This window comes from Ornithodoros turicata, chromosome 7 (genome assembly GCF_037126465.1).
Source record: "Ornithodoros turicata isolate Travis chromosome 7, ASM3712646v1, whole genome shotgun sequence".
Classification (NCBI taxonomy): Eukaryota; Metazoa; Arthropoda; class Arachnida; order Ixodida; family Argasidae; genus Ornithodoros; species Ornithodoros turicata.
In genome coordinates, this window is record NC_088207.1 from 49169241 (window position 1) to 49190889 (window position 21649).

General features: G+C 45.0%; 1 protein-coding gene across 1 annotated transcript; it reads right to left on the reverse strand.

Annotated features, from left to right (window-relative positions):
• Positions 1 to 4365: 4365 nt before the first annotated feature.
• LOC135400001 (neprilysin-3-like) lies at positions 4366 to 8728 on the reverse strand. The gene is made up of 2 exons (XM_064631742.1): positions 8616 to 8728; positions 4366 to 6564 (listed from the first exon to the last, which is right to left on the reverse strand). The coding sequence occupies exons 1-2, from the start codon at positions 8622 to 8624 to the stop codon at positions 4417 to 4419; spliced, it is 2157 nt and encodes a 718-aa protein (XP_064487812.1). The 5' UTR covers positions 8625 to 8728; the 3' UTR covers positions 4366 to 4416.
• Positions 8729 to 21649: the final 12921 nt, after the last annotated feature.

Below are 21649 nucleotides of genomic sequence, written 5' to 3' on the forward strand. Positions count from 1 at the left end.
AAGCAAATTGAGACCATTGACACCAGTTACTTATGCAGTATAAGTTATAACGCATATTATATCAAGCAGCACCCAATAAATATCAGGTACACCAGCAAATTTTCCCACTGCATTATAAGGTACAGATCTCAACAAAGCAGACCGCCTGGTATATACCGGAGGACCATCCAATCTATAGAAGAAAAGACAATAGCAACAACAACAACAGCAGCGCTGTGTTGCATATCTCTCTTCAACGCCTCCTCCAATTGCTATTTCTATTTTTGGGTCAAGCACGCAGTACGTTGTGGAGGTGCCAAGCCTCACGGCCGACGCAATAAACTGCGTGGCCGACAGCTGGCTTCGAGACCCTGACAGGAAGCGAACATTAAACAACAATTGCCGGAATGCACGCCATTACTTCATGCCTTTTTGCGTACCCGGTCACGCGACGTTCGGCAGCAATGTAAATTCGCCATGCGAGATGCCACGTACGATCGATTACAGCATTTTCGAGCCACACAAAACAGCCGAATGCAATGTACAAGGGTAAAGGTTTATTACAAAAATTGCTAGCAGGTGTCGCTACAATGTACAGGGCCTCCGCTTCTCAATCACCGGGAAGCAAAGATCAACGGCCCTCCTTATTGAACTAAAGAAGGTCACTGGATGCTATCCAAACGGGGAAACGCAAGATACCAATAAATAAACGCAGGTAACGAAAACCTGTGCAGTGTTATTTACAGTCAGATCCTTAAAACAGGAGTCCGTGTGCAGTGAGGCTATGTACAATATAAAGTTCCAGCTTGATTGATGGTGGGAACAGCTGCCGGATGACATACAGGGTGGTGGCTGTGGTGCGGGGCGACACACCACACCCGTGGGCACAGTAGAACATCCATCGCTAACCGGATGTCACAACGTTGAAGATGATGCGCAAATTTCAGTCCCCAGCAGGCATCAATTCGGAGGACGCCGTTCCACTCCAATGTCGACCCTAGGCACTTGCAGGAATTGACTGGAGCTCTGCATCACGATGGGCGATTCGGAGGGACGACTCGAGCACGGCGTGTTATCCACATCCTCACACACAATGACGGGCAAGCAGAAGCCAGTGGACTCTCCCTGGCTCCGTCGTTCTAGAAGCTTCAATCCGCTTATCTGCTTGGCCACAGCAGCTGTCATAGCATCGTCAACGCCCGGCCTGACCTCTGGAACGGTGCTGACCATCGTCGGACCACTGACGGACCACAGCATAGCGTAAAGTCCAGGCAAGAAGTGTGGGTCACCAGCAAATGCGCCTTCGTGTAACTTCTGCTCACTTTTATGCGCAGCCGCTCGGCAATGTCGTTCCTGGATTCTGCTCCCGCCGGCGTGCTTCCGGAGTAAAAAAGGGAGGGAGGAGGTTGCGCAAAGAACGCGTTTGTGAATCTCTGCGCAACGCGTCAATGGAGCGGCTGACGCAGAACGGCATTCGAAAGCTCGCTCGTTCGGAGTGTTGCGGGAGCAGACGATTATTTCAGCGTTACCTCCCGGCGAGACGGTTTTCATTTTTGCGCGTAAGTGAGTCACCGTTGTTCCTGCAAGGTGCATGTATCTCGCGCAACGTTTGAAGGAAGGAGTAGAAACTAGAAAGGGTTCACGATACAGCCAGCTGTATTGTTGACATACGTCTTTCCCATGATTGCAATGAAGTGCGCAATGCAGATTCGTGTGTATGAGAAAATACAATTCGAATTGTCCGCATAGAGTTTCAACTCCAGCCACACAAAAGGTCTTTATGGAGAACATCGATCAAATTGAAAGAAATGAAACGCGCCAACATGAACAGTATTTAATTTTGAAACTGGAGTATGACACAATAACAATTCATTTTATTTATAAACAATTTGACGCGCCTATCGCTTTCTGTGCGGTGGAACAATTATAACTCATGCACCGCAGCGCAATGTAGAAATGTTGCGCACAAGCTACGTCGAAACACAACAATGGGCTTGCGTAGGCTGACTGGCGATGCGTCGTGACGCGCTCTTCCACAAATTGGTGATACGGTGTTCGTTCTCCGCTTGGCAGCTCAGCTCAGCTAGCTGAAACAGTCTTTCACCAGCTGCGACTTTTCCCTTCCCGGAAAGAACTCGTCAGAGGCAGTGCCACTTTTCAGGCTTCCAGCCAGAACGTCGTTCTGCTCTCACTGAATCAATCTTACCCCTTTTTGTTTCGCTATATTAGGAACAGGATGACGTAAATATGGAGCAGATGTAACGTTGACTATCTTGTTCTTATAAATGAAGGGTGCGCTTTTTTATTCTACCCGGGTGACCCCCGGGTTACGCACCACGTGACCCGAGGGTAGGTACCCTTTAGAAATTTTCGCCCATTACGAGTTACGCCCGTCTCGTCTCAGCGAACATGGCGGCGAAGGGGAAGATGATGACGAAGGAAGAAAAAGGCATGCATCTAGGGTTGCCACCAGGTCGGTATTATACCGGCACGGCCGGTTATTTGGGCGCTCTGCCGGTTGCCGGTAGGAAGGTGATACCGGCAGCCTTTTGCCGGTATTTGTGGCTCAAGACCTGTCATAAGGGCTTTTACGGGATTTTCTCTTCAACATTCCACTACAGCTTCAATAAATCTGGAACACAGACCCAGCTCCGCAGTCACCAGTCGTTTTCTTAGTTATTCATTCTTATTATTATTCATTGTTATTTCTAGCATCAATGATACAGCACCACACAGGAACATATGTTTCCTCGTATTATCTTGAGCGAGCACGCTCTCTCTCTCTCTCTCTCTCTATGCATGTGCTCGTCCACCCCTCATCCACTTTCCCACGAGCCTTTCCTCCTTTCCCTCTATTCGACCTCCTCTCCCTCAACCGGTATTTTTCACTACGAAAGGAGGCAACCCTACATGCATCCAACGAAACAACAGTCGTGCTAAAGGCACCGAAATATGCTCGGAATCCGAAAGTTAAAAGACGCGGGACTCTCACTTGACGTCGTGTGACGTCATAACCCTCTGCTACCCACCTGATGAGCAGGGACAGTGAGAGTAGGTACCCAGAGTAACCCTCGAGCGACGAGAGTTGAATTTTCACTGGTAGGTTATGACTTATGACGTCACTTCCGTCACCCGCGATTTTTCGCCCAGTAAGGGTTACCCCCGAGTTACCGGGGTAGAATAAAAAAACGCACCCCGAAGTGTCCCGTCACATACGTTTTCAGTCGTGCGGAATGAGACACTCCGGTATACAACATACACCCATTATGCAATGCAAGTGAACTTTCATTGCATTATGCTGCCGTTCGTAACTAATGTACCACTCGATGTCGTTGGAACAATGTGTAACTGATAATGATTAGAAATCGCCCGATAATACTTATGCGCAATAGAATTCCAGAATGCCGTATGTCCTTCTTTTTTTTTTTTTTTTACAATATTACATAGATATCGCATATATGACGCGTGGGCTTTCCAGGATGTCGCCACTGTAGTCACTCGAAAAACCTGGAACCGTACGTCCTTTTCCATTTATCGTGCTAGCAAACTTTTGGGACACCACTTAGTGCCTTTAAACCAGGTGGACTCTCGCCATTTCACTATAGCAAATTTGCTTGGTTCATGGTCAAACCAGTTCTCCAGCTCCGTGACTCAAAGTCACTGCTTACCTTCTTGGACACTGTAAGACATCGACCTTCACTGTAAAGCTCATCATTATATTATACCACCAAATGACCGCTAGCAATAGGGTATACCATCGCCCGTCGAGTTGGAACACCCCATTCATTCACCAAAATAAATTCGTTGTTGTCTGTTGCATCAGGTGGAAGCAAAGCACTTGTCCAACCCACAATCAGAAATTCCTTCAAGATCCCGCAGTTCGTGTTCGAATGGTTATGTTGATATACAGTTCACGAGAAATAATGCGAGTATGTGTAGCTAGAACTACCCAGTCGGGGTAATAATGTCCCCTGTTTACCCGTGCTTCAACTTTCGCGTTGTCAATACGCACACCTAGAGATTTACGAGTCAATAAACATCTAGAGACGACAGCCCTCAAGGTTACCCCATTCAGCAACTTTCATTCAATTTTCTCACTGACGCACTTGAAACGCGTACGAAACTAATTTTAGTGCAGGCGCGGAGTCCCCAAAGAGGCGAAAGGCTTTTTCCTTCCAAGAATACTCCCTCGTCTCTCTATAACAGAATATATCTCAGCTCACCCGACGCTTAATCACGTTCTTGTGACGCAGTTGGGTTATGAAACAACACCACAGAACACGACACGCAAGACCTTTCACCTTTCTTACCATAGGCTGGGTCGGCGAACGTCAGCTCTGGTTTGCCTCCCCCAACATTGATACAACCGAAAACAAGACGTATACATTGCCGTACTTCATCACCTTGCTGTACCGCCAATTTATTCACGTAATCATATCAGAAATCACACTTCGTTGACGCGTTCATATATGACGATGGTGGACAAGAGAAGACACGTGCAAAATTTCGAGAATTTCTAAGGGGCTGGCTACACAGTTGGCTGTGCTGCTCTGCGTTACATGTAGAAGCACAGTAGCTGACGAAGAACGTTGCATCGTCTGTCTTCCCTGGAGTATAGAACGAAGCGGAAGACCCGCCTACTTTAGTTGCCTCTTTGTAAGCGTTGAAGAGAATATCGACCGCCAAGACAGAGGAGAAACTTTCAGAAAGGCCTCCCTTCCAACATCCACTGTGGCCACTCCGTATGATACTTCTTATGACGCATTCCGAAGTGACGTTTCGCTCTTCCATCATCGTATCGGTTCCCGTCTGTCCGTTAGCTGTGCGGGTGCAACCTTGAACGTCAAATACCCTCATCATTTCTCCAACAACGGAGCGACCGAAGGAACCGTAGTTAGCGGCTACATGTGCTCCTAGTCCATACCTAGGAGGCAACATCGATGCTGGTGGAATCTTGACCACGTTCAGGTCGTTCACGTAGTATGGGACCACCCGGGTTAACTCGATGGTACTCGGTAGGTTAGATTCCTTTACTGCTAGTATGACGGCAATGTGCACGCGAGAAATGTTCATGAATATGTTCAGGAAGGGTACTTTTTTATCGACTGTAAAATTGCTGTAGTGTTCCTCAATCGCCTCTGTGGAGTTCAGGTCGTCCGGGTAACCTATCATGAAATTCATCTCGGCTATTTTTCTCGATGTCTGTGTAAAGTAAGTGTCATTCACGTTTGAGATTTTCTTAATGGTTTCAGCTTTGAGCAGACGAGTCATGTTCCGAACTTCTTGTATTGTAGACTCATTCACAGCAGAGAGGAAGTAGGGATAGGCAAAAGCGTACGGAAGGTGCCTCATGACCAAAGAGTAACAGCGGGATCGGGCGTTCGCCTGCCCTTTCAGATCCGATAACCCTGCAGTAACATACAGCATGCGTGTAGCTTCCCAAATAATGTACTTTTGCAGAACGTCCTCAGCCATACGCGTCAGGTTAATAAAAAACACATTATCTTCCGTAGCAATTCGCACGAAGAAATCTCCAGGAAGGATACCGTTGGTAAACCGCGTCAAAACAGTTGTCCAGTTCTCTGTCCGACTTCCATTGCCCATTTCCTCCATCCAGCTGGTAAATTTCGTATTGATGGTGTCTCCCCTCGGATCACTCCTCAACATTGAAACTACACTGTCTTCACCAACTTTGATATGAGCTTCTAAGTCCGTCATGCTGGCCCCAGCCGCCGATAGAACCATATGGACGAATCTGTCACGAGTATCATGTGTCATGTTGAGAAGCAGCGTCACCCAGTTATTGAATTCGCTGGTTTTCACCAATTCAAATAAGTATTCCGTTCCGTTCCTGCCATAGCCATCTCCCAGGTTGAACTCCAGGATAATAGGTATACCATGCACGAACTGCAGCTGCAGCCATTTCTCAATCGCCGTGAAGTTCCTGTTGTGGAACCCCAAGAGTGCAAAATAGTTCGTCACAGATGCCGCGCTTTCGTTCTTATTACTTTGCTCGCTAGTCGTGCATGCCATAAAGTAACGCCTCGCCTTTTCGGACGCGCCGTTTGTCGTCTGCAATGCGAGCGAAGCGTTTATTATAGAGTTCATGAGCCGTTCGTTCCTCCAGCGTCTCGTGGATTCAGAATGGACAGCAGCATTGGTGCCCTCGCAGACGAAGGCATGGAAATCATCACACGGGTTAAGGGACTCCCGAACGAATGCTTTGTAAACCTCCGGACAATCTTCGGCGGAGCACAATCGATCAGCCCTGATTGATTTTGAATGCTCCGATGATGACGTATTGGATGCTCCTGGGGCTGTCGATGTTGCAGAAGAATTCCGATCGTCACCTGGGAGAGCTGGGGTAGATTCGATTTGTGATTCGTCATCCTTGTTCAGGATCACGGCGGCCCACACTACAACGACGATGCCCACCAGGGCCCAAAATGTCGCGATCGTCGTCCAGCCGCGCTTCGTAACGAATGGGCTTGCGTTAAGGGATTTGAGGCTCGTGGAAAGACTCGTTGTTTGAGTCCCTGTAGTTGCCTTTTGTTGAGCGGACGGTCCCGCGATTGGCGGAGCTTCCTGGAATATGAATTCTATATTAAGAGATAATATTCTTCAGACGTGGGCAAGAATGAGAATTAAGACACATGGACACAGAAGCGCAAATAAACTAAAGGTAACGGCGTCGATCCCCCACTGTAGAGGTCGGCACTTGTGACTCCTGCTCAGCTCCTTGTTCGCTCACTCATATGCTCAACTCAATCGTCACATTATTGAGCATGCTTACGACTATGAATTTTGTCAAGTATATCACGTTCCTCCGCGCAGCAGCTGCAAGCGCTTTGACCATACAACACTTCGCCCATGGTCTAATGCTCCAGTTTTTACTGTTCGGGATATCGAGAAGGACTCAACGGACGAGGGTGATGGTTAGGATGATAGTGGGAGGGGGATCCACTTAGTGGTACTCATCCGGCTGATCAACATAGCGCCCGCGGTAATCCGCAGTCTTTTGGTACCGTGCGCACAACTGTCTGTTTGCCCACTCATGCTAAACTCGATGTTAACATTGCCGTGAGTTTGAGGTACAGCACAGGATGAGAAGAAAACACCACAGACTCACAAGTACCTGTCGTCACAACAAGACTGTCTGTAGCGACGGCAAAATGTGTCTGTCATACGACAAACCTGCTTGTTGTTACAGCAACAGCATCCATTCCTGTCCTCCTTCGTGGACCCCTTTGTAGTTACAACGAGACCGCCTGTCGTTACTACACACTTTTTTGTAGTTACGACAAAGCCTCTGTCGTGACGACAGAAATTTCGGGAGTGACGACAGCAGTACCTGTCGTACGACAAAAATTTCTGTTGTCGCGACAGAAACGTCTGTCGTGTTTTTCGATCGGTACATATGTATTGGAAGAAAATGCCTAGTTCTGCATGAATACTGCATATGGACCTTGCGACATCTTCAGTCTATAATGTCAGCAACATGTCTGTGCCAGCTAAGATGTTCATGAAGCGTAATTCCTAGAAATTTTGTTGAACGGGCCCTTGTAAGTGCGTAAGACGAAACGGAAATAGTTAAGTATATTAAGTATATCGTGCATCTGTCGTGTGTTCATCTCGTCCTGTGGTTTCCCTTAAACTCAAGCCAATGTTACAACATCAATTCAACACCAGCTAGCTTGCCTGCTTCTGTTACGTTCGTGCTAAACTCACTCGCCACATTGAGAATATGAATGAGCATGAATGGATGCTAATGAGTGAGTGTTGCCGAGGTATGTGTCCATTGTCACGAGACTTACTCTAAAAAAAACGTTGCTGCATAACACGATCATAACCAATGGTCCACGTTCTCCGCCCAACACGATGCATGGTTGCCGCAGAGCGTATTATGTTTCCTGCCTGTTTTTTTTTTTTTTTTTTTTTTTTTCAGTCTAGTGTTTCCAGACAATGACCGGGGCTATAAAACGAGGGTCGACTTCTTCCGGTGCATTTTTGGAAAACAAAGAAGTCCGAACAATGATCCCAGTTTATACAGTATAGGAGTAAAGTTCCTGAACACAAGTGAGTGTATGCACACCAGTATAGGTATTGGCAATTCTAATAATTCGCTAATGCGTTCGAATGAATGCGTTGTAAAACATCACAAATCTCTTTCCGTTCACGTCGTAATTCATGTGTGAGTCGCTGAGGTGTGTTGCTGGGTGTAGCTTACCATACGGCTCACCAAAGCAATGAAACTACTTTCTCCAGGGGGCGTTCTGGCGGATATGGTTTATAGATCGAGTTTGGTTAGTTGGTTCAAGTTTCTTTAGTGCCCTGAGGGGAGGGGTTCCCGTGCTCAGGGCGATTCCGCCGTGTCGGCATCAAACTATGTTTTTTTTTTTTTTTTTTAGCAGACGTTCGTATACATTGCGGGTATGTTATTTCGTATATAACTTCGAACAGTTGTCGCAAATATTGATCATTTCGGTTCATTCGCCACTAACATTTCCAAGGACATTCGTACAAGTGCCATTTTCCGACTTTAGACCTTGCTACTTAAAAATAATGCACCAGTCACACTGCTATGGTATATCCGAGCATACTGAAGAAGTGAAAAGGCAGAGCTTATTTAGAAATACCTGCGCCATGGTTAAAGTAGAAACATGCAATGGTCTGTACCACAGGCTTCCTCAACGCCAGCGTAAGGATTACCCTTCTTCTACTTCCTCCTCCTTCTCCTCTCAAAAGATGACCTTTCTTTCTCTTCTTCTTCCCCATCGCCTTCTTCTTCACTGGGGGCTTAATCGCTTCATCGTCGTTACGGTCGTTACAAGCTAACGAGTGGCGGGAAATTGAAAAAGGTGGGCACGTGACACATTGCGCGTGACGTGTACCACGGCCCTCACGTATCGCGCGAAGAGCGCCGTGCACGTGTTTTATCACGTGCCCACCTTTTTAAATTTCCCGCCCGCCTTCTTGAATTTCCCGCCACTCGTTAGCTTGTAACGGTAGTTGATTGATTTAGATCCAGACCCTTAGAAATGATTGATTCGGTAGTCTTTGTCCATCATGGCGATTGATCATGATACGCTCGTTCCCAAAGATTTCCGATTTCAGTGAAAACACTTGACGGTGACCCAGGTTCGGCTTCCAACACCGGCTGTCTTTCATGGCCTTTCTTCGGACACTCTAAGGCACGTTTTCCTATGAAGTCTGCCCTGAACTTCGGAAGGTAGTCTGTAGCGCATCGTCTTCATCCTCTGCATTCTCACCGGTATCGTCCGCTCGACAACCGCGAGAGCGCGGGAATTAAACATTCATTCTCATCCCGACCTTCCTTGGAGTCAGTTGTCTCTTCTTTGTGGTACTGACACTACATAGTCCCCGAGCCCCATGGCGCCATATCGGTGAAATATATAGTCTATTTTGACGGGCATGCATGAGTCAGCTGCTAGTTGTTATTATTTGTTTTGTTTTTTGTTTTCGTCAGCAATACGTGTCGACGTTTGGGTGGAGACATCTATAAATAGAAGTTAGCCGTATCTTTGTTGTTCCTGACGCGCCTTTTCCTTTTCCTCCTCATGTCGTACTTGCACGCAATATGTAATGTCGCAAGTTGGTGTTCTTGCGCGTGGCCTCCACGTACCATAAATCAGAAATCGGGACGCAAACAAAACGGGGCTACCATATGGAAACAGGGGCGCAACGCTGTACGTCACGGCCTTTCCTTTCTCTCTGTCTCTTTCTGTCATGTTTGGTCGATTTTCTTTCTGTTTTTGTCGCTTGAGCGTTGTGTTCAATTATTGGCGGACAATCTAATTATTATTAATAATAATTATAATAAATATTAATAATATAATATAATCTCAGTCATGTTCAATCTAATTATTCACTCGACATTTAAGGATGGCTGGTAATCGACGGAAATCCTCTCTCTTTTTCGGTACACTACATATTTCTCCTCCTTTCTTCTTCTGCACCATGTCGCATCCATGTGCGGCATGTCACCACACACTAGGCTGACACACCTTACATGTAAATCTACTCAAAAAAAAATCTACTAAATCTACTTTTCAAAAATACGTAGGACAACCGGTGACTATGCTGGCCGTTGTGTTAAGTCACAACATATAGATGACCGCGAGTCAGCCGAAAGCACGCACAGGCTGTCGAGTTTATTGTACCACGAGGTGACTCATTGGCTCAAATAAAAATCCCCCAGGAAAGCAAAAAGGACGCTCAAGTTCATTCCCCGTGAACCATGACCGTGAAAGACAGCCGTGAGTTGGCATTGTCCGGCTGAGTCACACTTAAAAGAGGGGCTTATTATCCCTACACTATGATTACGTAAAAACAGCGGGAAAGAAGAAGTGGTGTTCTCTGCGTTGATTATTATCTCGTCTGCAGGTAATTTAAACATCCTAGGTGAATAACGTTCAAGTCTGGATGAAAGACAAATGCTGACCTCTCTTCTTACCTGACGTCCACTACTGGTTTCTCTATACACGTCTATACACTAAACGGATCAGAAGGGGATGCTCTCTGAGTCATCGTACAATTCAGCTTCTCTTCGCCGGGAAACAGGTTTCCGAAGAGGATGATGCAAGCTGCGTTCATGTACAGACTCATTGGATGATTGTAATCTATATTATTTGTCTTGTATGGCGAACCTACTCCCAATTATTATTTATTTATTTATTATTATTATTTATTTTATTTTGCTTAACCTGAAGGTTTGCAAACATGCTGGTTTCTACGAAAAATTGAATGCCAGGAACGAAATTATTGCTGCTTACTAAACAGTCGAAAAGAGAATGGAAAGGTATGTTCTTTTGGGCAGCGTGCGTTAGAACAGCTTATAATGAGACTCAAGTAGTAATATACGGGTGGTATACGCATTCCGGTTATTGTTCTGACCAAAGACATTTAGGTCTGGTGTATCGCCTTGCATCACGTAGTAATGAGAAGCTGGGGACTTGCCGATACACTCTTAAAACGGTCACCTTTAATAGAGGTAAAAAATATCTATGCGTTTTTACCTCTAAAAGTAAAAGATGTAAGATAATCGAGCATTGGCGCGGCATTGCACAACGTCGTGTAATACCGGGATGTGTTTTGACTGTTAAGATCGAAAGTATGCCAAAAATACACTGTAATTAATTCTCAAATCTGCTCTTTCTCTGGGCTATGTACGCGGTAATGTTTGTGCACAGAGGTTTATGAAATAGGGCGTGACTATTTCGCCTCGCGGCAGAAACCTGAAAGTATATTCCGATGACACAGTGCACACAGAACAGTCATAAGTGTTACCTGTTTACGAGTAACAGTTTGTTTACGGGTTACTTACATCGAGCGCATTGTGATCGTGTAATTCCTGCGGGTGATCATAACGCTGCCTGTAACCTCTGGCCACCAGAGAGTTTCGTCTCAGCTCGTTACCGATTATGTAAAGCCTAGTCAGCACAAATTGTTGCAGTGACATTGCACCAATATTGCCACGCAATATTGATGTAACACTGATGTATTGAAGTATTGCAAAAATGTAACATTGCGATACTGATGTGACATTGCTAAGGGTCACCTTCGTTACTTTGCGACAATGTTACAGAAACAACATTGCAAAAATGTGACATTGCAATGTTGATGCAACACTGCTGATGACCAGTTATTTTACACTGTAGCATCGTTACAAAAGCAGCCCTGGAGGAGCACCGCAGTTTTCTCTCGGTGATATGTGTGCTATGCAGCACTGTATGCTTACATATTCAGTAATCGTCCTGGGCAGACTTCAGGGGAACGGTGTCGCGACATTCGTCCGGAAAGTCAACCGGGAAACCGCAGACAGCACAGGCCAGGATTCAAATCCGTGTTACCTCCTAGTTATTTCGCGGAAGGCGATAATTCTAACCACTATGCCACGCGAGGGCTCAAGGGTTCTGGTCGCACTGACGCTATGGAAGAACGCCATATCGAGGGTCCAAAGCACGCGTTCGCATGTGCGTAAGAACGAATTGTAATTAATTGCAAGTTTGGGGTTAGATAAATTTTCTTTCAGCGTACGTTGTCCTTGTCTCCTTGCCCTTGTCGTTGTCTTTCGTCCTCCATAGTCGTCTCCCATCGTGCGACCGCTGTGTTGTCCCAGGATATAATGTCTCTCACAGTCTGCTTTAGTTCTGCACATAATGGTCACACTATAAACATTCTCAAACATCCTTATGTTTTATTTTTTTCTTCGGCATATTGCCCGCGTTTACTTTTTAAATTTTAGTTTTCGGTTCCCACTGAAGACGTTGTTGCCCTAGGTTGCCCTAGCATTGCTACGATATTGCTTCAATAGCGTTGTATCAGAAATCTAACTGCGATGTTCCCTCACTGCAGCATTGCCGCTGCAACATAATCGTAATGTTTCGAAAATGCAACATGTGAAACGCTGCACCAACATTGAAATAGAAGCATTGCGGTATAACATTCCATTTGTGCATGAAGCGTTGCCGCAATATTTGAACACATCGTCAAAAACAAACTGATAAATGACGATTGACCCCCCCCCCCCCCATCACGGGAAGCCCCGAACATTTCATGTCATTGTTTGTTGGTGGGAATCGCAGATAGAATAAGATGGTGCAACCACTGTGTTACTGAAAGACTGGTAATGTTGTATGCAAAAAGTGCAACACCATCAGCAATATGCTTGTTTCAATGTTGCTGCAATGTTTCAGATGTTGCCTAGAGGTAACACCTCAATTACACATTGTACCTAGCGACATTTCCTCAGTGTAGCATGTGCAACATTGATCTCGCAACAGAATCACAATGTTAGCTCGCGCGCATCTTGAAAATACAGCAGACACACTGATACAATGATAGTCCAGCAACGTTAACATTAGGTTGCTAATGTGGTGTTTTGTGAGCAATACTATTCCAGCATTGCATTAAAATTGCTTGCCAAACCTCTACAGCAGGAGTTATCCGTTCTCAGAGGTAACGTGAGAAGTGACCGTTTTAAGAATGTACCTTTTACTTTTAGAGATAAAAACGCATATGCATTTTTTGCCTCTATTAGAAATGACCGTTTTCAAGGTGTTGTATTGCAATATCCTCACGAGCAGTATTATGTTCACAATATAGACACGTATCATTCCACTTCTGCAACTCTGGGATCGCGTATCTTTCCGAGTATATTGTGCACATGACACACGCAACCTTTCTAATCATGCGCTGATGTCGTGCATGAAGTTCGCAAGTTCCGTTGCCATGTTAACTGCTGTGCTGACGTCACACGAAGCACTGACGCACAGCGAAGCCTCTCTTGTTCACTATTTTTATGTTTCGACCTCAGGGAGTCGCGATATACACCATGAAAAGGATGTGTTTTGGGTTCCTGCCAGGAACATGGCTTAAAAACAATGGGCAGGAATTGCGTGAATTACAGCGCGTGCTTTTTATAAATCCCCCACTACCTGCGAAGGTGACGTCGACGTGCACTGCGATAGCAGCCCGGAACCACGAAGAAGGATAAATGCGTGACGGGCAAGCGGGCGTCTGTGGGCGGAACCGGTGCTGGAAGGATCCGGCGACGTCCCTTGACCGGTTCGGTGACCCCGGTATTAGACGCAGTGTGCAGACATCAATGGTGATTCTGCTTGTGGAAGTCGACGGCGTGTAACGTTTTCTGTTTGCTGCGGAGACTATAGCATCCGCTTGAAATGTGTGGAGGAGTATCCGTGCTGGAAGGGGCATGCTATAGAACGAGGAACTGTACTGAAAGTACACCGGTATGCTTTCAATAGACCTCTACCTGTTTGTAAACGAATGACGCCATAGTGTTCGACAGCGCCACCAATTTGGTAGAGTTGAACTACGTTCAAAGCTAGTGGCGAACAAGGTCACGCCCGAAAGCCACGGTCTTGAGGGGATTACGATGGTCTCTGAAAGGGACGCAACCGACCTTCGGTCCTACTTTTCGGTTTCTGTCTTTCTGTTTCGGTTTCGGTCTGTTTACCAACGTCACGATGACGTTTGTCGGGTAGAGGTTTATTACGGAAACAAAAGAGAAACACATCTGTTGTTTCTAGGAGGAATTCTTTCAAAACGAAACCGAAACTTCTGAGGGTTCCCTCTCCTTCCTCCTGTCCGTCCTATATCGTGCGTGACGTCACCGGTAGTCTCGTGTGGGCCACCGCCTGTTTTTCGGGCACGCGCTTTGTGGTGGTGGTGGTGGTGAATGGGCTCGCCGTTGTCGGCCTCACGGAGGTTTGTAACGTCACGACTCACGAGGGAATGTGCGTCCTGGGCCGACTTCTAAGGGAACTGTGCCGACACGCGCTTTTTAACTTCTTCGTGCCACATGGATGACCAGTCATCTGCTTCCTTGATTTCGTACTACAATATTTGCCAGCGGTAAAAGCAAACACGAGGTGAAGCCCAGTGTTGCTGGACTGCTTTTCCGTGGAGGAGCGCCTAATCACTCGAAGGAAAATATTCCTTTTCTAATTACCGTATTTTCCGGTGTATAACGCGCACTCGTGTATAACGCGCACCCCTAAAAGCGGGCCGAATTTGAAAAATGTTCGATGTACAACGCGCACCGCAATGGTGCTACAAGCTTCTGTACTGCCACCAGTATACACAATAAACCAAAGCGGCGCATCATATACGTATGCATATGCTATATTTGAAACACATTTAGTCAAATCCGTTAAACTCCGATGCAACACCGTCGCTGTCATAGTATGCTTCAGTCTCCTCTCTGCTTTCTGTTTCGCGTCCCTTCTCAATCACGCCATTCTTCTGAAATGAATTCAAGTTACCGTTTATGAAGTCCAGTGTCCTTTCGCCGGAACTGTCAATTGATCCTAAGAGATATGGGAGAAAGCCACAGCACACCCTGGAAGTGGCTAGAATTTGTACGTCACTGACCTGAAAAGGAACTCTGCGGGAAAATATTTCTGTGTATAACGCGCACCGTTAGATAACGCGCAGGACCTCTTCAGAGCACTTTTTTTATTGTATAACGCGCGCGTTATACACCGCCGGAAAATACGGTATCTGTGCCACATGGGGATGAGAAAATGTATGCACTAAAATATCATACGGTACGGATCGATGACGCACTATTGCCTCAACACGTTTCCGGTGCGCGAGGAATAAACCATCGTCGAATTATGACGTGGTCGCGGTGTATTTAAATTATGTTTCCTTCTTTTTCTTCTTTCATCGTAAGTTTTCTTTTTCTTTTTTTTTTAATGAAACTATTGATCTGTATTTATGAATGAATTATCCAACAGCTTGCTGTTTCATAAATGAGTTTCGAAGTTTCAGAACTATTGGTGTGTCGACGACGAAGCTGACTCGCAGTACCTCTAACGTTATTTACATAGAACTGTTTAAATGATTGTTTCTCCGATCCTAAGTTGCTGCCTGCTTATGAGAGCGGAGCGCAACGGGCGAATTCTCGCAATCATTCCATCTTGCAGGATCAACACAGCACAGCGTTCATATGTGGCACAATATATGACGTCATTAATTCGCTGGATTTATGTTACGAGAGAGCTTCCTCAATCTCTGTAATAAGTTGCCATTCATTTCTTCAGGGCAACTAAAAAAAAAAAAAGTGGAAGCATTGCCAAAGCGTTTCAACCTTGCTAATTCAGCCAAACATCCAGGAATGAGGCCAGCTGGCATCTGGCCAGGTCAGGACTGCAGAGAGCAAACCTCGCAGTGTTTTTTTTTTTCTTTTTTTCTTGCGTTGAAAGAAGCCTCGAATATGCGTGTCTGACTGATCGTGCAGAACCCGTGTCGAATGCGTGTGAAACGCGGACGGATATTTTGGGGGCCTATGTACACTTTCTGACCGAATACTTTCGCCGTATTACGGGGGTTAAGAATTGTGCGCTACTTTTTAGACTCCGACTCTGGCGTTCGGGTGTTATCGTATTAACAATGAGACATTTGGGGGCCACGGGTATTGAGCTGGTTACTTGTACGAAATGGGTTTGTATAGTTTGCCAATAAAATTCTGAATACTGATTGAAGAAGCACCGATATATCGAACAGAGATTTTCTTATTCTAATGGGCAGTGTAAAAGAGCAGTCTCTGTTCGAAATATCGGAAGCTTCCTTCCCGAGACTTCTGCTTCAATCTACAACACTTTCAAACCCTGTAACATCTCACGAGTGGAAAACTTCCATCACCATTTATCAGCAACAGCGCAGGGCACAGCCTCGGAACGTCTCTTTTTTTTATTTATTGGCGCAGAGTGTTTGCGTACGGTCACCAAACTGGGCGTCCGAAAGATAGCCGTTGACGGAGGCAGTGACGATTTCAGATAAAAACATCGTCACACTCAAGGTGAGTGACAGAAAGCCTTGCGGTTATCGCATCAAAAATCATAACACCCCGGCCAAGACGCCTATACAAGCATAAAGTACTTGAATGACCAGTACGGGGACGGGAGGTACTCCTCTTCTTGATTAATTGATTGATGTGAAAGAAAATGAGACATTGGCCACGTCACCAACTCTTCCTTTTTCTTTTTCAGCTTACTCAGTATTCTGAATTCGTGCTCTACGCCGTCACTTAAATGTAAAGTTTCTTTTATATATATACAGGAGGTGTACATTTAAAAATGTACAGGGTGTTTTTTTATATATACCGGAGGTCTTTTTAGCTTTTATTGAATTTTTATTTAAAAAATCTATGAGAGCAGCTTATCTGTCGTTTTTGCAGTTGAGTTCCACGGCCAGGCGGACATCCTCTGCAAGAGAGTATGTAACTACAAGATGACTAATTACCTGAAATTCATTAATTAACTCTTCAATTATGAAATTTCGGGCTAAAACGAGATAGCAGAACGGGAGACGGTCCTCGTTGAAATCCATCCTATCTTCTAAAAATCAAGACAAAAAAAAAAAAAAGGCGCGTGCCGCGAAATATTCATCGCTGAATTTCGGTATGCATATCACCCTCGCCGACGGAAGCAATTTATCTGGGCAGCTGAGCGGCACCTACTCTAATCATCTCCATTACTCCAAATCACGTGGCCCTCTGGCGTGAAATGAGCGCTGTACTCCCTGCTTCCCGGTCGCCGCGGTTTCGCTTTCGGCTCATTTGCATATTAAAATGCTGGGATGGATATTTTAACGCACGTGCGTGTTTCAGGATTTTTTAAACATGAAATGAATTGCAGTAAGGATAGTCTCTCCGTCTGCTATCCCGCTTTTACCCGAAATCCCCTAATTAAAAAGTTAAGCAATTAATTTTAGGTAATTATTCGTCTTCGCACACTTTCTTCGAGAGGATGTCTGCCTTGCTGTAGAACTCAACTGCAAAAACGACATCTATGCTGCGCTCATAGATTCTCATAAAAATTCTGTAAAGGCTAAAAATACGCCCTGTATATCGGATGTTTTTTATTCGTTACAGAATTTTTATTTAAAAAACTAGAAGAGCGAAATAGATGCCGTTTCAACAGGTGGGTTACATCACGGCCAGACAGACATCCTGTAGGACAGCGTATGCAACTGCTGGATGACTAATTAGATAAAATTAATTAATTAACTTATGAATTAGACGTGTTCTGGAAAATGTGGGATAGCAGAATTGGAGCCTGTCATTATTCAAATCCATCATCCTTATTAAACACAATGAGAAGCGAATGTACTTCGAGATATAAATTGCCGAATTTCGTTAGGCAAATGAGCCGAAACAAGAACTACGCACTACTCCAGCGCAGAAAGAGCGACAGGCAATCCACGTGAGACGGTCACGTGCTTTGGAGCGAGGGAGCTGACTGGAGCAGGCGCTAATCTAAGACCGCTCTCCGACCCAGATGAAGTGAAGGACGCTTCGTTTCTGCGCTCCAAAAGCGCGTAGTTCTTGTTTCGGCTCATTTGCATAGCGAAATTTGACATTTTATATCTCAAAGTATGTTCGCTTCACAGGGCGTCTAATGAGAACGCTGGATTTGAACAATGGCTGGCCCCAATTCTGCTATCTCGTATTTCGCAGAAAACATCAAATCAATAAGTTAATTAATGAATTTTAGATAATTAGTCGTTCAGTGGTTGCATACGCTGTCCTACATGGCGTTCACCTGGCCGTATAACCCACCTGCTAAAACGGCATCTATTTTGCTCTGCTAGTCTTTTTTTTAAAATAAAAACTCTGTAACGAATAAAAAAAACTGTATACACTCCCTGTATATGTAAGATAAGATAAATTTAAGTCATGCTAATCTTATTTATTTATTTTTATTTTTTCACATCAGGACTGAAAGCCAAATACTATAAGGGCATATACTATGTTACATGTATGTGCAGGGACGATAATGACCTGGCACTACTATCATCCGCGTTCCCAGGAATTTTTCCGGGGAGGGGTCAAAGTGCTTGCAGGGGTGGTCATCATAACATCATGCACTCTAAATGGTTCAGCAAAGATGTATTTACTGTTCAACCTAACGTACGTCTTCAGCAAACCTGCATATTATAAATTCAAACAGGCATCAGCCACTTGACCCACATTGCTGGCCGCAGCAATCAGGGCACCCACGAGTGATTCACTCCGGTCTCATGACGTCATACCGCAAAATAATACCGCTTCCGCCTCTCACAAGCAGCTGACGTTACGGCATAAGATGTGTTTATGTAAATGCGTTCGTGCTTTCGCACACCTAATACAGGTGTTCCGAAACGCTTCGTGGCGGCTATAAATAATTTTGCGAGTCCGAGAGAGCTGTACCGGCTATACTTGGAAATTTTCACTCGGAACACGGCGTTTTAAATAGTTGCTAAGTGGGCATCGCTTCGTTCCGAAGCAGCTCACGCGAAGGACATTGCGTATTTATACCGTCAGTTGCGAGCGCGTATATTGGAACAAGGAAAAGGAGGGAAATACTATACATTGCGGAGCTGCCTGACAAGTCTTTCTCTTTTTTTCTGAGAGGCCTTCGTCGTTCGTGACAGGCAACGCTATGGGATAATTCTACGTCTGTTTGTCTTGCGATAGGCCTGACCCCCGGCGGGTTATCGCAACGTGACGTGACATACGATGCGAATAAGGGATGTAGACGTTCCGACTTATATGTGAGAGGCAATCGTTTTTGAAGGATCCAGATAACCATAAAAAAAAAGCCGCTTCCAGTGATGTCTCTCACAAGGAACAACAGCTCCGCAGGTGGAAATCAATAATAAATTCTGTGTTGGAGCCGCGAAGCAAGTGTGGCTCTGAGCAGTGTCAATAATTACTCTGTATGGTGAGCATGTATTGTGCAAGGACATAGCCACTTTCCTGTTGTTTTTGAATTGCTATCACACAAGTCCACGTCAAAGTGCGCTCCGCTGAACTCTCAAGTCCCTGCCCACTAGGTGTGTAATGTAATTAATTACATTATGAGTAATTAATTACCTCCAGGATTTTTTTTTTATTAGACAGTAACGTAATTATTTTTGCAGGTAGTTTGTAATGCATTTGGAGTTACTGTGCATGCGAAAAGGCCCTTTTTCACCGATTAACTGTGGTATTTTTAATAACCAAATGTGGCCAGTGTGGGCCACAACTACAATTTTAATGTGGCCAAATTTCTGGGATGCTTTTGCAACTTCAGTTCAAGCACGTTCTTATGTTTCCGCTAAACATTGACTTCTAGTCATCGTACTAATAATTTCACTTGTCCTTTCAATACATGTTTTCATGTATATATATCCTTGTGACCAGTTCCTCAGGGAAGAAGGATAGATCTTATGCATCAAAATGATATATTGATATCAATGTAACTCCGTGTAACCATCATTGTAATTCAGTTACAATTATGATTCTGCTATTGTTATTCCAACTCAAGTATTTTAACGAGCATATAGCTGTATATGTATTTCAATTACTTCCGAGAAGCAATTTTTAATGGTTTGACTACCACACAGTAACCACAGCCATGGTTAGTTTGTCCCGTTTGTTGTTTAGCTAAATCATCTTAGTCCGAACCAGACAGCTTAATGATGGTGCGCGCTAATTTAAATCACGAAGTACAAAAATATAGTCTGTTTTCTCGAATTTGCTCGCAGAACAAGGAAACATCGCTCCGTCTTTTCCAAGTCATTTCGCGTGAAGTCGTTTTTTCTTCCGCTTTGCGTTCTGATGCGCTTGGGTTTTCCGTGAGCTGCTTGAATACGTTGTCCCTTGATGGTGTCCGCCCCAGCTTCAGTTTTTCCTTGGGGGCAGTACCAACACCACCTAGATAATGAAAGCCTGCTTATCCGTCGATGTGACGCAACAACTAAGAGCCAGCCAATAATGATCGTGTTTTCAACGGCAGTAGCCAATCACGAACGAACTTTCAGAGGTCGTAGCCATGGAGATGAACCACCGTCGTCTGCGAGCACTAAATGGGAAATCTTTAAAATAAAGCGTAAAACGGTTCCATATCTTTCTCAAGACTGATTTGTTGGAAACCGTGTCGCACTTTTTGTCTACAGATTCATGTCTACAGGTTCCAAGTTAGCTGCAAACATTTGCGAGTTCCTGAATTCGCAGAACGGCGACACGTAATAGCAGACGAATTCTGACTATGTATGTGCACGTAACCAAGGAAGGAGATGAGGCAATAAGCAGGCAATGAGGCAATAGTAAAATCTAGGATTTTTATTAAAAATCTAGGAAATCTAATTTTTTATTTAAAAAGCAGGAGAGATATCGTTTTTGCAATTGAGTTATACGGCCATGCGGACATCCTCTCAAATAAAGTATATGCAACTGCAAGATGACTAATGCGTAAAATTCATTAATGAACTCTTTAATTATTGGATTTCGTGCAAAAGCGAGATAGCAGAATCAGGGACTGTCGTCGTTGCAATCCATTTCACGTTTAAAAAATCCTGAAAGACGCACGTGCGTTACGATATCCATCCCCGCATTTTGATATGCAAATGAACCGAAACCGATACCGCAATGGCAAAAGGGCAAGGGTGCAGGCCAGCTGGTACATGGTGTTCGTGTGGTGGGTACGTGTTCGTCTGTGAAAACGTTCGAGAAAGTGTCGTGTCGTCCCTCCTCTGTCCCTTTCTCGGGTTCCAATTTTTCACCGAAACCGCGGCGACTGGGAACGCAGGGAGCACAACGTTCATTCCACGTCACACGGCCACGTGATTTGAAGTAGGTGCCGATCTGCTGGCCAGAGAATCCGCTTCCGGCCCTCCGTCGGCTTCGGCTCATTTGCATAGCAAACAAAAATTGCTCGTATCTTGAAGCGCAGAAACATTTCGTGATCGCTGACAGCTGGAATAGCTTTCGACTACGACGGTCTTTAATCTTGCCATCTTAGTTTCTCCTAAAACTTGTAAATTAATAAGTTACTTACTGGATTTCTGTTAATTAGTCATCGAACACTGATGCGACCGGCTAGGAAAGACGTCCGCCAGGCCAGGTATGTTAGATGCCCTAAAAAAAGACACCCTGGATTTTGGTCTTTTGGTTTCTTTTCGTCGTTCTTTTTATTTTTGTGGTTTTGAGCTGACTCATACCGAGGAGTTGTTCCTTCCAGCAAGAACAAAAGGAAAAGAAATGCGATTTTCATGTCGAGCGGTCGATGAAGAAAACACCAGTAAACAACCATTACATGGAATCAAATTTCGCGCTGGTACCCTGCTACTGTCGCGCCACCATGAATCTACCTCCTGA